At 38.9% G+C, this 16,620-nt stretch overlaps 1 protein-coding gene across 1 annotated transcript in view; it reads right to left on the bottom strand.

Moving 5' to 3' along the window:
- Ccdc171 (coiled-coil domain containing 171) overlaps positions 1 to 16,620 on the bottom strand; it is a 329,914-nt gene that overhangs the window by 42,461 nt on the left and 270,833 nt on the right. The window contains exon 25 of the mRNA XM_050157438.1: positions 12,440 to 12,592. Within this exon, the coding sequence (XP_050013395.1) occupies positions 12,440 to 12,592 (153 nt within the window). The remainder of the gene's footprint in view (positions 1 to 12,439; positions 12,593 to 16,620) is intronic.

A 16,620-nucleotide genomic window follows, 5' to 3' on the forward strand; every position in this document is an offset into this window, starting at 1 on the left:
GATGGAGAACACCTAGAAAACAAGGCCCTCTACATCAACACGAACGGGGCAAATGTGAACTCACGGACACTGAGGCAGCACGCACAGCGCCTACACAGGTCTGTGGCAAATGGGATTTTAGAGCTGAAAGAAGTGGACACATGTCCCCACCCCTACCCAGAAGCAATCTCCAGCTGAACAACTTACAAATGAAAACTTAGTCTCCTCCAAGGGAGTCTCACCGGGGAAACACACTGCTCTGAAGGGTGGGGTGCATGCCCAGCTGTGGGTGCCAGCAGAAGTGTACCCCACAGCATCTTTGGAGGGTCCTTGTCTCATAACGTCATGTCAAGCTTTTGCCTTTTTTCAAATTTTTTATTTTATTATTTTTATTTTATTTATCTTTTTAGTCTCTCTCTCTTTTTTTTTTTTTTTTTTTTTTACCCTATAGGTCCTTTCAATATTCAGTATGGCTTCCAGTTTAATGTTGTTATGGGATTCCTATGTACGTAAATGAATGAGTCTGTTTCTCATGCCTGGTACCAGGGAGTCCAGAAGAGGACACTGGATCATCTCCCAAAACTGAAGCTATAGATGGTTGTGAGCCATTTGATGTGGATGACAGGAACTACACCTGAGTCCTCTTGGAGAGCAACAAGTGCTCTTACCTGCGAAGACATCTCCCTAGCCCCACAACAAGTGCTCTTACCTGCGAAGACATCTCCCTAGCCCCACAACACACTGTTAAGAATGAACCACCTGTTGATCTGTGTAAATTAATTTCTACCTGAAGCAATCCTCTCACACGCCCAGCTATTGGAGAACTGAGACACATTTCACATTGATTGTTTTTTTTAATTTTTATTTATTTATTTACTTATTAAAGATTTCTGTCTCTTCCCCACCGCCGCCTCCCCTTTCCCTCCCCCTCCCCCAATCAAGTCCCCCTCCCTCGTCAGCCCAAAGAGCAATCAGGGTTCCCTGCCCTGTGGGAAGTCCAAGGGCCACCCACCTCCATCCAGGTCTAGTAAGGTGAGCATCCACGAAACTGCCTAGGCTCCCACGAAACCAATAGGTACAGTAGGATCAAAAACCCATTGCCATTGTTCTTGAGGTCTCAGTAGTCCTCATTGTCCACTATGTTCAGCTAGACCGGTTTTAACCCGGGCTTTTTCAGACCCAGGCCAGCTGGCCTTGGTGAGTTCCTGATAGAACATCCCCCTTGTCTCAGTGTGTGGGTGCACCCCTCGCGGTCCTGAGTTCCTTGCTTGTGCTCTCTCTCCTTCTGCTTCTGATTTGGACCTTGAGATTTCAGTCTGGTGCTCCATTGTGGGTCTCTGTCTCTGTCTCCTTTCATCGCCTGATGAAGGTTAATATTCAGGAGGAAGCCTATATGATTTTCTTTGGGTTCTCCTTCTTATTTAGCTTCTCTAAGAACCCGAGTTATAGGCTCAATGTCCTTTATTTATGGCTAGAAACCAAATATGAGTGAGTACATCCCATGTTCCTCTTTTTGGGTCTGGCTTACCTCACTCAGGATGGTGTTTTCTATTTCCATCCATTTGCCTGCAAACTTCAAGAAGTCCTTGTTTTTTACTGCTGAGTAGTACTCTAATATGTATATATTCCATCCTTTCTTCATCCATTCTTCAATTGAAGGGCATCTAGGTTGTTTCCAGGTTCTGGCTATTACAAACAATGCTGCTATAAACATAGTAGAGCATATACTTTTGTTGTGTGATAAGGCCTCTCTTGGGTATATTCCCAAGAGTGGTATTGCTGGGTCCATGGGTAGGTTGATCCCGAATTTCCTGAGAAACCTCCACACTGCTTTCCAGAGTGGTTGCACCAGCAATGGATGAGTGTACCCCTTTCTCCACAACCTCTCCAGCAAAGGCTATCATTGGTGTTTTTGATTTTAGCCATTCTGACAGGTGTAAGATGGTATCTTAAAGTTGTCTTGATTTGCATTTCCCTGATCGCTAAGGAAGTTGAGCATGACCTTAAGTGTCTTTTGGCCATTTGAACTTCTTCTGTTGAGAGATCTCTGTTCAACTCAGTGCCCCATTTTATAATTGGGTTGATTAGTTTTTTAAATGGTTACCAACAAGCATGAGAGATCTGTTCAACTCAGTGCCCCATTTTATAATTGGGTTGATTAGTTTTTTAAATGGTTACCAACAAGCATTTCCTGAGCCCCATCATGTGAGTAAAAGGTACTATGCTGGTCACTTTATGTGTGCAAAGGCAAGAGTCATAGAACACTCAACAAAGTGTAAATTATTTAGATGATATGTCAAAGTAATGTTCTGCTTGGACACAAACACTCTTGGAATTTTGTCCCTTTTTATGAAGAGTAATACAAAAGAGAAGTACCCGATTTTATTTTACCATAGACTGAGTAATATGTAAATTATTCCAGTCAAGCTTGCTGTCATCAAGGAAGACCATGACACTTAGTTTGATGGGATTCACCAGGAAAATGTACGGCAAGCTCAGGAGACCTGTGGTTTGTGCCGAGGACATGATGAACAGAAAGTAGGTATTGGACAGCTACTATAAAAGGAAGGCTCCTCCAATTAATATTAATTCAAATAAATCAGCATTTCTTTTTTTATGAAGCATATAAAGTTTTTATTTTGTCATTTTGTTCAAGACAGGATTTTGCCATGACAGTTCTTTGGCTTAGGCAGTCTGTGGAGCCACTGGCAGTGGGACCAGGATTTTTCCCCAGTGCATGAACTGAGTCTTTGGAGCCCATTCCCTATGGAGGGATACTTTGCTCAGCCTTGCTGGGGGGGGGGGGGGGGCTTCGTCCTGCTTCAACTTAATAAGCCAGACTTTGTTGACTCCTTATGGGAGGCCTAACCCTTTCTGAGGAGTGAATGAGGTATTGGGAGGGGGAAAGGTGGGGGAGGTGCCTTGGGTAGGGGAGGGAGGGGGGACTCTGTTTGATATGTTAAGTGGAAAAAACCTTTTAAATAAAAAAAATTAAAAAAAAAAAGTTTGGTGTTGGCTGAGCGGACACCATGGGTATTTTATACTTCCCTTACTTAGTTCTATTAGTACCCAAAGGCTAAGGCTGGAGCTTATGATAAACACATAGAGAGTTCAACTGGCTCACTTAGAAAGCAGGCAGTATTTAGCAAAATGTAAAATGAGTGTTGCCTTGCTTAAATGTGGGTGAATTTGGAGGACAAATAGGAAAAAAAATAAGTTTAGAGCAGGAAAGAGAACTAAAGCAAAGGAAGGAGGTGCTTCTTTACAGCTACCAGAGAGAACTTAGTCCAGGTAGTTCTTAAAAGTGGAGCCTATCACTGCTCACGGACCACTGAGCATCCCTCCCCAGGTCCCGCAGTGTCCACTCTCATAAGCTCCCCGCATCCTCCAGGTTCGGCTCTCATAAGCTCCCCATGTCTTCCTGGGGCAGCTCCTTCAACCCGACACCTGAATTCGGTTCCCCAGCACAGCTGCATTCTCCATCTCCTTAGAGTCTAGTTCTGCTAACAGCTCTATCATTCCCCCCTCTCCCTGTAGTGTAGTGCACCAGCAAGCTGCACGCTCCACACCACAGTCTCAAGAAGGCACCAAAGAATCAGAGACCCAGGTGAGTTCTACCTGAGCATGGAATGGGATTCTGAATCTGCACTCCGTACCAGGCAGAGTAGAGTATGATCTATACATAAGAAACATTTCCTCATAATTGACATATTTCAAAGCTCAGCTGTAGTAAATGCATAACTGATAAAATATGGTTGTATGTAGGCAAGAGAATCAGTATTTACTGTGCACCTACTAGAATGCCAGGCATTGTCTTTATTTTACTCTTTCAACAACATTACAGTGGAGGTACCTCCATCTAAATATTAAAAACATCAAAACTGATTCTCAGAGTATTTGTACGAATGACAAATAACAGTGCCAGGATGCATAAACAGGCCTGCATTATTGGGAAACTTTGTATGTGGGCTCTGGGAGAACCTGGTGCTGACGTGTGAGGTGTGCGCTGGAAGACAGGACTAGTTAACAGGATTCTGAAATGACCAAAATAAACACTAGAGAGACCAAACACAGGCATCAAGGACATGATGATTAGAAGCATAATCAAATCAGATTATAAAATAAAAGGGGATCTTATTGCGTAAGAACAGAGTGGAAACACATGGAGGTGGGGCTGGAATGCCATAGCAAGCAGTTTGGGATTCTATTGTATACAGCTGCTTGAGTGTAGTGATTTTTTTTTAACAGAGAGAATGTAATCAATACAAACAATACAATTTGAATAACATATTCAAATTTCACAATATGATGTCATTAATTAAACAGATCATTATATAGAAAGCTCACCCCTCCCTGAAAAAAAAACCATATTCGGGTTGCTCTTTCCTTTTAACAAGCTATCAATCACTACAGAGACTCTCACAGACATTTCTGACCTCAATACCTCGACAATGTTAGGCAGAATGACCTCTCCCTCACCTGTGTTCCCATGGACTTTCTATGCCTATTTTTGTGTTACTTATGTTCCCAGGAAAGAACAGGAAACCACAAAGGCAGAGATCATGTCTTATCCATCTTAATCCGCATGCTTCAAATGATGCTCATCCGGAAAATAAGATATAAAATGATCTATACATAACAGACACAGCGGTGCTTGAATCCTGGTGGAGACCATGCATACAGTCAGTGCTTTCCACACAAGGTGGTACGAAGTCCTAACTCTATTCCTCTGATGTTTGAAACACCTATGTCAGCATTAGACAAGGAATAGCAGCAGCTCACTGAAGTTAAAGATCTTACCCAAAAAGCAGAGAAATTTGAATGATGAGACACTTGTCACCATTATTTCTAGTGCACAACATGCTGTCCCCTAAGATGAAGTAACCCATAAAGCCTAACTCCTGAATTTGTTACAACTTAAGTATCTTGGGGAAATAGTAGAAGGACCCACTGAAGGCTCTGGAAAGCAAAGGAAATTAAGCAGAGTTTAGAGAGGAGAGCAAGATGTGCCCCCACAGAACTCTGGGTCTCCTGTTTCTTTTTCTTTGTTCTTGCTCCCTTACATGGAGCTACATCTGGCCAGCTTACTAAACGGGGTACTGAGAGCTGGGAGTAGAGGACCATCTCCACTTCCATTTTTTTCTCTCTTTCCCCACTTTTTTTCTAAGGTGATGTAGGGGGGGGGTCTTCTTTCTATGTGTTGCTTTCATTGGTTAATTAATAAAGAAACTGCTTGGTCTGATAGGTCAGAACATAGGTGGGTGGAGAAGACAGAACAGAATGCTGGGAAGAAGGGAGTGAGTCAAATGCCATGATTCCCCCTTCCCGAGACGGACGCTGGCTAGACTCATGCCAGTAAGCCACGACCTCATGGTGGCATACAGATTATTAGAAATGGGTTAGTCAAGATATGAGAGTTAGCCAATAAAAGGATGAAACTAATGGGCCAGGCAGTGTTTAAATGAATAGTTTCTGTGTAATTATTCTTGGGCTAAGCTAGCCATGCGGGAGCCGGGTGGGACGAAAAGCAGGCCTGCTTGCCTCATCACTACACTAAGGGAAGCCTCACTCTCAGCAACTATATGGCAGCATAAATAGATAAAAGGCTAGCCTTTTATCCCAGCACCCAGGAGGCAGAGGCAAGCAAATCTCTGTGTGTTTCAAGTCATCCTGGTCTATATGGCAAATTCCAAGACAATTAGAGATGTTACACAGAGAAACCCTGCAAGAAAAGGAAGGAAGGGAGGGAGGAAGGGAACGAGGGAGGGAGGGAGGAAGGGAGGGAGGGAAGGAGGGAAGGAGGGAAGGAGGGAAGGAGGGAAGGAGGGAAGGAGGGAAGGAGGGAAAGGGAAAAAGGGAAAAGGGAAAAAAAAAGAAACTTCTCTCTGAAATATCAGATAGAGACCGTTACAGAAAACCACAGTTAACAAATTAAGTCATGGAGCCCAGTCCCAACTGATACATCTGCAATAAAACTCCTGCATCTAAAGGTTGTATCACAGAGGAAGGGGGGTGAGAAGATTCTAAGAGCCAGAGGGACAGGAAATTTTCTGAGACTGTGTCTCCTAGGAATGTCAGAAGCGAAATGCATAAAGTCTCATCAACATGACTGCGTAATATGAACTGAACAAGGACAATAGACATGCCAAAGTGGATGGAGAAAATCTGTGAGGCTTCACCCTACACAAAGTACAGCCAACTAAGCAATGCTGAGGGTGGCAGAAACAGTATTCCCAAAGAAGAACACACCAGCCAGTTACCCACACAGACAAGTAACATTACACAGTCTGAGTAGGTTGTATTTGTGTATTTAAAAGTAATATATATATTATTATTATATTTAGAAATATATATACATATACTAATGAAAAGGCATGAGTTGTAAAAGAGCAAGAAAAAGAATATGGAATAGGAAAAGAGGAGGGAGAAATGGGGTAATTATATTACATCTCAAAAATAAAAAAAATATTTTTAAAATTGAGCATACACGGCTCATGTAGGAATTACTGAGTACTTGCATAAGGAAAATACATATCACTTCCATTTATCATTTCTTGGTTAAGCAACTCACCTAGTAAGACCGAAATTGTAAGGCTAGGAGAAGTGCAATCACCCATGATACTAGAAAGACAAGGAAAACTCCAGAATGCCTACCAGAGCAAACAAAGTGAGCAACAACAGACTTACCAGTTCTCATCAAGAAAACCAATAAAATCCATGATAAATTGGAAGAATATCAGTATTCTAATGATTATAATAAGAATTATAATTCAAACCATACAATGTGAAAATGTTCAGGAAATAATCTAAACTTACTCAACACAGCAAAATAAAGAAACTTTGTCACATTCCTAGAAAAGACAATAGGACTGGAAAGACAGCTCTGCCATTAAAGGCAGGGTCACAACTAAAAGTACAAGAAGATAATAAGTACACTGTATTTCCAAAAAGGATTAACTAGTAAAATTATAAAACAAAGTCTAAAGTAGTTACTGACACTATTGAAATGAATGAAAACATAAATTTTTCAGCAGAGAAAATTATAAAAGAACAAATTGAAAATTTAGAAGTAGAAAACATATAACACTGAAATTAAATTTTTATTATATGTGTTCACAGCAGATATGACAGAGGAAATATATAGTGAACTTGTGTGAATTCACAGAAGCCATCCAATTCAAACAACCAGGATAGAAAATAATGGAAAAAGAGAGGGAAAAAGAAACCTTGAATAGAGTTTTACAACAACTTGGTCCTGCAGAGATTCTAAGAACTAATGGTGGAAGATATCCCACATCTAGGGATGTCTAAATGTAGAGATTCAAGAAACTCACTGAATAGGACAAACTCCACTCACTAACCCTCAGAAACCTAATAACTAACTAATATGCATTGGCATATTAAAATCAAACTAGGAAAAACTGACAGGAAAATCTGGAATGAAAGTAGAGAAAAAATGAGATAACAGATGTAGGAGACAATCATTTGATGACTGGAGAGGTCACACCAGAAACCACGTAGGAAAAAGGAAGTCGCAAAACATTTACAGTGTGGGAAGACTACTGTCAATACGGAATGTCATATTCAATGAAAACATTTTCTAAAAATAAAGTTAAATAAAAATATTGTAAAATGAAAGAGAAATAACAAAATCCATTAAAATATTTAATCTCTAAAACAAATACTAAGAGAATTATGCCTAGCTGTTAAAATAAAAATATTTGAAGGCCCTTTCAATGTGTGTATGTATGTGTGTGTGTGTGTGTATACTGAAATGAAAAAGTATAGTGTATTGAGCAGAATTTTGAAAGTATATATAATATATATGTCAGTTGATATAATCATGGGAGAACAACTTACATTCTAGTAAGGATTTTTATTTCTGAGATTATAATACAATTACATTATTTCTCCAACTCTTCAACCCTCTCTCTAAATCTTCCCATCTACCCCTCCTAATTTCTGTTTCAAATTCATTAACTCTTTTTTCATTAATTGTTATTGCATGCATTTATGGCTAAGATTATAAATATAAATTCCTAAATAAGCCTGCTCAGTCTAGGCAAATTTACTCATGTGTATGTTTTCAGGGCTAATCATTGGTATTGGATAACTAGTTGGTGTACTCTTCCTTAGAAAAGACAGTTTTCCTGCTCTCTGCATTCCTTGGTTGCCTGTAGTTCTCATTCCCCTTCCACTGTGATCTGTCTATTGTAGTTGTTCTTGTTTGACTCATATTTGGGCAGTCAGTTGGTTGGTGAGACTTTATGGGTTGTAATGTATGACATTACTTGGGGACACAGTCTCACAGCTAATTCCATGATTCTCTCTGGCTCTTCCAATCTTTTAGCCCCTCTTCCAAAACGTTCCCTGAGCTTAAGATGAGGAAATGTTTTGTAGCTGTATCCATGAGAACTGAGCTTCACAACTCAGCTTTTTGATTGGTGTGGTTTTCTGTAATGATCCTTGATGGGTCATAAGGACTTCCTTGTAAGGTTTTATGCCTTTCTTGATGACGTTAATACCAACATTAAGATAATTAGATATGTATATACCTATATATCACTAAAATAATAAAAAGAGATATATAAAAAGCCAGTAGACAAATTAAAATGGAATGCTGAAATAAATTGAAATAATCAAAGAGAAAAAACATAAAGGGAACACCGAAGAAATCAACTTTTTTCTCTCCTTTTTATTGATTTTATTGAGCTATACATGTCTCCCTGCTCCCCTCCCTTCTTCTCCCTCTCCTTCTGCCCTCTCCATGGTCCCCATGCTCCCTATTTGCTCAGGAGATCTTGTCTGTTTCTACTTCCCATGTAGATTACAACCATGTAAGTCTCTCTTAGGGTCCTTATTGTTGTCTAGGTTCTCTGGGACTGTGAATTGTAGGCTGGTTTTCTTTGCTCTATATCTAAAAGCCACTTATGAGTGAGTACATGTGCTCTTTATTTTAAATGTCCCTCGCCTGAAGAATGTATAAGGAAAATGTCATACATTTACACAATGGAGTACACATAGCAGAAAAAAATAAGGACATCTTGAAATTTGCAGGCAAATGGATGGATCTAGAAAACATCATATTGAGTGAGGTAGCCCAGACCCAGAAAGACAAATATCATATGTACTCAAATCATAAGTGGCTTTTAGACATAAAGCAAAGAAAACCAACATTTTTAAATGACAGAAAAATTCAAGCCTATCAGCAACATATTAATTATAAATGCCCTAATTACTTAACTAAAAACCAGAGAGTGAAAATGCATAAAGGAAAATCAAACCATTCCTTTTTACAAGAAACTCACAGTAAATATAAAACATAGTCATGTACAAAAAAAAAGATTGCTAAAAGGGCATGCTATGAACTAAAATGAAAAGTATAGTGTATTGGACAGAATTTTGAAAGTCTGTATTTAGGGGTCTCAAGACAATAAACCACAGGAATCACTCCTATCTTAGGACTCCCCGGACCCTCAGAATATACTGCCTCTGTCTCACATTCAGCTGCTAAATATTTGAAGAAATGTAAACCCACTATGGTTTGGAAAGGGTTAGTTCCCGCATACCCACCCACATCTTACCTGAAGAGCTTTTGTCAAGGTAACCAGTGGCTGCCACAGGTCAGGCCTAAAGGATATTTCAACCTCTGTTCTGCTGTGCTTCCAAAGCAATGCTACTACTGACTACAGAGTCTTCTTGCAACATGTTGTCCCCAGGGTTTACTTTTGGCTTTTCTTTCACAGCCTCCTTTATAGCCTTTATAACTCAGGAATTATAAGTCGAATTTTCCAAGTTTTATCCTCGGGCAGTTTTAGACTGAATTTTAAGAATGAGTTAATGAAGAAAATAGAGGAAGACAGGCCTCAGAAGCATCAGAGAGTTCAGTTTTTGGTATACACTGATGTGCTCATCAATGGAAAAGTATACACTCAAGCTACAGTACAAAGCAGAACAAAATGATGCCACGGAAAGTACTAGCAAAGAACCTTCCTGAGGTGATGCAATCAATCCGCTACCTTGATAAAGGCACACACAGACACACACACATGCACACACACAGACACACACACACACACACAGACACACACACACACACACACACACACACACACACCACCCATCTACTCACTAAGTATGTGACTTAGAATCCTAAAGCTGATTACTACACCTAAGGACAGCAAGGAAGCAGTGAAGGCATTGTACTTATAAAATGAACCACTAAACTAGCAAAAATAACCACCTATGTCTAGATTTCTTACTGTAAAAATAAGACCCTGTGCAATAAAAATACTGCATTTTCAAAAGTAACAGAAATGCACTTACTATGTGGGTTATAATTTATAACTATAATTTTCTGTTATAAAGGATCATGTTAATTTTTGTAATGTATACTTAGTAGAATTCCAAATGGATACACATCTCAAAGCTCATGCATGCTCTTAACCCAGCAAACACTATTGCCTCTCATCCATATAAGATAAAGTCTAAGGTTTGCTCTACCCCCTCCCTCAAAGTTTTAAGAGGTTCAGATTAGAAAGAGCACGTGCAAATGTCTTGACATTTTGGAAAAAGTGCTGCTCAACAAAAGACATAAACAAAAGAGCACACACGCATGAAGACACTGAGCCTCCAGGATGCTATGTCACACCACCAGGAGGATGCACGGTGCATGTGTCCCCTTCCTGAGAACCATGGCGAGAAGGCGCACATCTCCCACGTGAGTTGATGGCAGTGTGTGCAGACCTGACAGGCAATTCGGGTATGAGGCTGAGTACAATTTCATCAAAACAGAAATTGTTTAAAAAAATAACAATTCGAGAAACAATTTCTGTTCACCAAGTTTTGCCTTTCTTAAAATGCAAGCAATTAGTTTTATGTGACTAATAGTAGCAAGTAATAGGAATTGGTACAGTCCAACTAGTTACCAGATGCTAACCAGTACAATACAGTACTAACAAATGAGAACAGAGAACAAACATGGAGAAAGGTCAATATGTAAATTCAAATGTTCAAATGTGCAGTGTTTCCTCCTTCATCTTAATTTATCTTAGTAGAGGTCAAAGTATCATTAAACTCTCATTAAGAATCTAATAAAGGCATATAAAATTGAACTGACACTCTAGGTCCCAAGTAACTGGCTTTTGATAGTTATTAGATAAATTCCTATATTTGTCTTTATAAACACTAGATATCAGTTGTGGCCAGACTGCTCTTGGCCCAGGGTGTCTTTGTGGCAGTGAAGAGCACTTCAAACGTGCTTGTATTCACAGAGCTTATCCGGGGTTCCGCGGAGGTCAGGGAGCAAACAGACCGTAAGCTTGTGCATAAAATACCCCATGGGTCAGGGGATGGCGGGAGCGATGGCAAAAATAGTAAAGCAAGAAAGGGAGAAATATGGGGCAGAGAGAGGCAGAGAAGATTGGGACAAGGAGGGAGGGGTTGGTTGGTGACTGTGGTTCCAAACACCACAGTCCCAATGGCTGGGTTGTTAAGAACACTGGCTGCTCTTCCAGAGGACCGGGGTTCAATTCCCAGCACCCACATGACAGCTCACAAGTGTATGCAAATCCAAACACCACAGTCCCAAAGGTGTCACTGAAATGCTGGCAGTGGAACTGAAACGGGAAAGAAAGCAGAGCCGAACCACAATTCTCACCCACCTAAGGTCAGCCAGGGTAACTCCTGTGCTGGTAAATGTCATCATTTACAAGAGGTCTACAGCTGAGTCTAAAACTGTGGTTTTTACTTAGAAGTCGCCCCACGCATTATAACCAAACCCAAACAGGAAAACATCCACTCCAATTACTAACAACCCTCTGAGCATTTGTTACATCCCACTACATCACAAATATATTCATTTTATAAAATTCCCCAAATGCACATCCCAAAAGTAGAATTTTTTATTTTTAGTTTTAAATTAGCCCAAATTTCATCACTGCTAAAATTTTAAGACATAGAATGAGTGCTGAAGTGGAATTTTAATCATACAGATGAATCACAACATGCCTCTTTAGATAGGCATGTATTATGAATAAGTCTCGTTTTCTACAGAGAATAATCACATGTTCTAATTACCATTTTGGCTATACGCATAATTAATAATATTCTGTCTTAATGGGACACACTGAATCTTCAGACGGTTATAAGCTGTAACTATGCATACTACCAAACCCAACTATTGGTGCACTGCCAAACAAAGGAGCCCTGCTGTAGTGCCTGAGAGTGAAAGCAATATGCCTATCTCCAGACAGGATACAGTGGAAAAATTAATTGCTTTTTTCCTTCTCTACTGTTCCTCCATACTAGTTTTATGTTATATGATTGATCACTTATCCTAAATTACATACACAAACACTCACACACAGATATAGCCAAATAATCTTAGGAGCAATAAAAACAGAAATATACATGGGACCAAAGACCCAAAGAAGACAAAACCATTTTGGTCAGAACTTACTGATTGTAAACTTTCATTCTCTCTCAGACAAGCTGTGTGGAGCTCGGATTTCAGAGTTGCGATGTGATTTCGGTGTGATGTCATTTCCTTCTCTAAGGTGGAGATTCTAGCGCTTGCAAGCTGGTAGACATCCATGAAACTTTTAATCATGGCCTTGAGAAACAAAAATAAAGTCACTTACAATCCAAATAAAGTTGTCTCCAAAACATAGTGTCTGTAATTTGAAAGCAAAATCATTACAATTAAAAAATAAACAACTTTTTTCTATTGAAAATAGTCACTGAGAAAGCTTGGGAATGGGATGGGGAGGTCGCTCTGTGGGGAAAGTGCTTGCTGCACGAGAGTGAGAAGCAGAGTTCAACCCCAGCACCTATGCAAAAAGTTAGGCATGGTGTTGCACATTTACAACTTCAGTTTGGGGGGACACGGGAGGATTCATGGGGATCACTGGCCACCAGCCTACCTTAACACTATCTCAAACAACAAGGTGAATGGCCCCTAAGGAACAAGAATGGCTCAACATGTGCACATGCACACATATACCCCCACATGCACACACATACTTGCACACAGAGATGCACGCATATACAGAGAGATAGAAAGTTTTGGAAAAAGACAATTGAGTCTTTATTTCAGAGGCTTTATTTAAATCAGATGTACTGTGATCTATTGTGCTTAAAATTTAGAACACAGGTTTTAAATATGGCACACTTACTTTCCGTACTAAAATTAGATTCAGGTTGTAATTTGACCTAAATTTCAATCTTATAAGAGACAACACATGGGTATATGAATAACATATTAATATTTCATAATGAGCTGAGTTAGTAAAACTTCTAATCTACCTAACAAATGTTTTGAAACAAAAGAGTTCAAATAATCCTGTGACTAACTGCTGAATCCTATAGTGAGAGAAAAGTGTCCTCTGTCCACCATAGAGCAGAGGTGTCCTCAGATACAATCTGCATAATAATAACAATACAAGCAGCTGCTGGCTATCTTACCATCTTTCCTCAATAGTGCAGACTGGGGATTTGCTAAGCTCTGCAACATGGTTTAACCATATGCTATAGTCTTTTCCTTATAAAAGAAACCTTCAGTGAATTTTAACCCAAAGGGATTCTATTGTACCCTCTTCAACTAATCTTACAAAATGCTTTAAGTACATCAGCATTAATTCAAACATTTCAAAGATATGTTCAAAAGCAGTACTATAGCATTTATGAAGGAAATGTTCCTACTACAGACATATCATGCAATGAGTGATAGTCTAAGAATGTGCAAATTACATTCAGTCTGATGGGCTAAACTGAAAAGGCCTTGGGAGACTAGGTATTTATTTTAGCAATTCTGAATGCATGTGGAGAATAATTTAGTGAACAAGTAAGAAATAGTGTTCAGTGTCTGAGAAGCAGAAGTAGGCTAGTTACTAGAAAATTCGGAGGTTTCCCCTAATAAATTCCTATTTGCTCTCACCTCAAACATCCTTCTGAGACAGCAGCTCTTTCAAGAACCATCTACAAAGCCTCAAAACTGTCCTTAGTGTCTGTCCTCACTCCCCGTGGGCTGCTCCCACCAGCTTTGGTAGTCGCATTCACTGGAGACATTTACTACGTTACATGTTTTTCTTGTATCTCAGACAAGCAGTCTGTGAGGCCAGGCTCAATATCTACAATTTGTATCCCAGAGTGTAGTTCACAGCAAGTATTTGAGCAAATGGGTGAAGTAACAACCTCTGAAGCATGTATTAACTAGAAATTAGGAGAAATGAAAAACTGCAACCTACCTATTTGTATAAATTACCTTATAGAAAGGAGTAAAGGTACTTGGAAAATATCATCTTAATATCCAACCTAATGGATAAAGTATTAATCACATTTTTCTCAAGATGGAAGGGGAAAAAGCATAGCTATAGATATAAAACAGACTACCTAAATGTAAATTCTCTGCTGAACAGTAAATCATGATACCACCTGCGGTGTGAGAAGATATTGTGTGTCCTAGCCTACCCCACCTTGAGTCATTTTAAAATAATTTTATATCTAATAATAATGGGTATTTCCTGAGGTGCCAAAAGTCTATAAAACTCAGACAGAAATGAGGCTGGATACTTCAGCAGTAGAGTGCATAAGGTTTGTGTTTATCAGCGAGGTGGCAAAAACATCCAGTTACATCTGTTTCTTCCTATGTCCAATCTCTCTTCGTTGTTCTAAATTCATTCTCTTCTCCAATGAGTTACTAAATCCACCCAGTTCTTGCTCTGTTACATACATAGCACTGTGTTCTCAGAAAACATAACACAATCTCCAGGGCCTTTATCTCCTCCCTTGCTATATAAATTAGGAATAAAAGAAACTTTACTCTCTACATCCAAAACTATTGTGAGATCCATACAACTAAAATACATAATGTTTATTAGTTATTTACTACAATCAACAACTGTTATTACATCTCTTTACAGAAATAATATAGGACAAATACTGTCTTTAATTTTTCAGGGTAAAGCAGAAGGATATTACCAAGTGAGCAATACGGCAATGAGATTGAAACCAGGGAACATATAAAGCAAACCTGTTCCCCTACACCTCTAATTGTATTGTACTGTATTGTATTGTATTGTATTGTATTGTATTGTATTGTATTGTATTGTAACGAATTGTACTGTATTATATCTCTTATAAGACATGCTTCTAAAATAATAAACTTCTGAACCTCACTGTAATACTATTGTTCTATTTTAACTTCTGCACTGAAATCCTAATGACATAACCTCTGGTAGGTGATTCACATATGTGTGTATACACACATATAAATGCAAGTACATATGAATATATTCTTGCTATATAAGGATATAAATGTATAAATGACTGTAAACATTCATATAACTTAATGAAAATGAGAATTATTTTTCAATCAGTAAAATGGTCTTATCATTTCAATGTTGTCACGAAAGTTACAACCTTTAATATTTTGAGATGAAACAGTTCAACTTTTTTCATATTTTGTATTATTTTTATTGAGCTATATATTTTTCTCCACTCCCCTCCCTTCCTCCACAAACCTCTTCTACCCTCTCCCACAATCGCCATGCTCCCAGTTAACTCGGGAGATCTTGTCGGTTTCTACTTCCCATGTACATTATGTCCCATGAATCATGTATGTCTTTCTTAGGATGTTTTGTTGTCAAGGTTCTCTAGGATTATGAATTGTAGGCTGGTTTTTCTTTGATTTATGTCTAAAATCCACTCATAAGTGAGTACATATTATATTTGTCTTTCTGGGTCTGGTTACCTCACTCAATATGATGTTTTCTAGATCCATCCATTTGCCCTCAAATTTCAACATGCCATTGTTCTTTTTCTGCTGTGTAGTACTCCAATATGTAAATGCACCACATCTTCTTTATCCATTATTTTGTTGAGGAGCATTTAGGTTGTTTCCAGCTTCTGGCTATGACAACTAATGCTGCTATGAACATAGATGGCCATGTGTCCTTGTGGTATGATTGGGTGTCCTTGTGGTATGACTGAACATCCTTTGCGTATATGCCCAAAAGTGGTATTGCTGGGTCTTGAGGTAGGTAGTTTCCTAATTTTCTGAGAAAACACCATACTTATTTCCAAAGAGACTGTACCAGTTTACACTTCCACCAACAATAAAGGAGTTTTCCCTTTACGCTACATCCTCTCCAGCATAAGCTGTCATCAGGGTTTTTTTTTATTTTGGCCATTCATACAGGTATAAAATGGCATCTCAGAGTTGTTTTGATTTGCATTTCTCTGATGACTAAGGATGTTGAGCATTTCCTAAAGTGTCTTTCAGCCAATACCAGGCTGTTTTCGGTATTGTAGCTCTGTAGTAGAGTTTGAAGTCAGGGATTGTGAAACCTCCAGAAGTTTTTTTTGTTTGTTTGTTTGTTTTTGTTTTGTTTTGTTTTTTTGTTTTGTTTTTTGTACAGGATTGTTTTGGTTATCCTGAGGGTTTTTTTTTCCTTCTGTTTTTCTATATGAAATTGAGTACCGTTCTTTTGAGGTCTGTGAAGAATTTTGCTGGGATTTTGATGGGCATTGCATTGAATCTGTAGATTTCTTTTGGTAAGATTGCCACATTTACTATGTTAATTCTACCTACCCAAGAGCATGGGCGATCTTTTTATTTTCTGGTATCTTCTTCAATTTCTT

The sequence above is a fragment of the Alexandromys fortis genome, unplaced genomic scaffold (assembly GCF_014885135.2).
Source record: "Alexandromys fortis isolate MF-2015 unplaced genomic scaffold, M_Fortis_MF-2015_v1.1 scaffold_64, whole genome shotgun sequence".
NCBI lineage: Eukaryota > Metazoa > Chordata > Mammalia > Rodentia > Cricetidae > Alexandromys > Alexandromys fortis.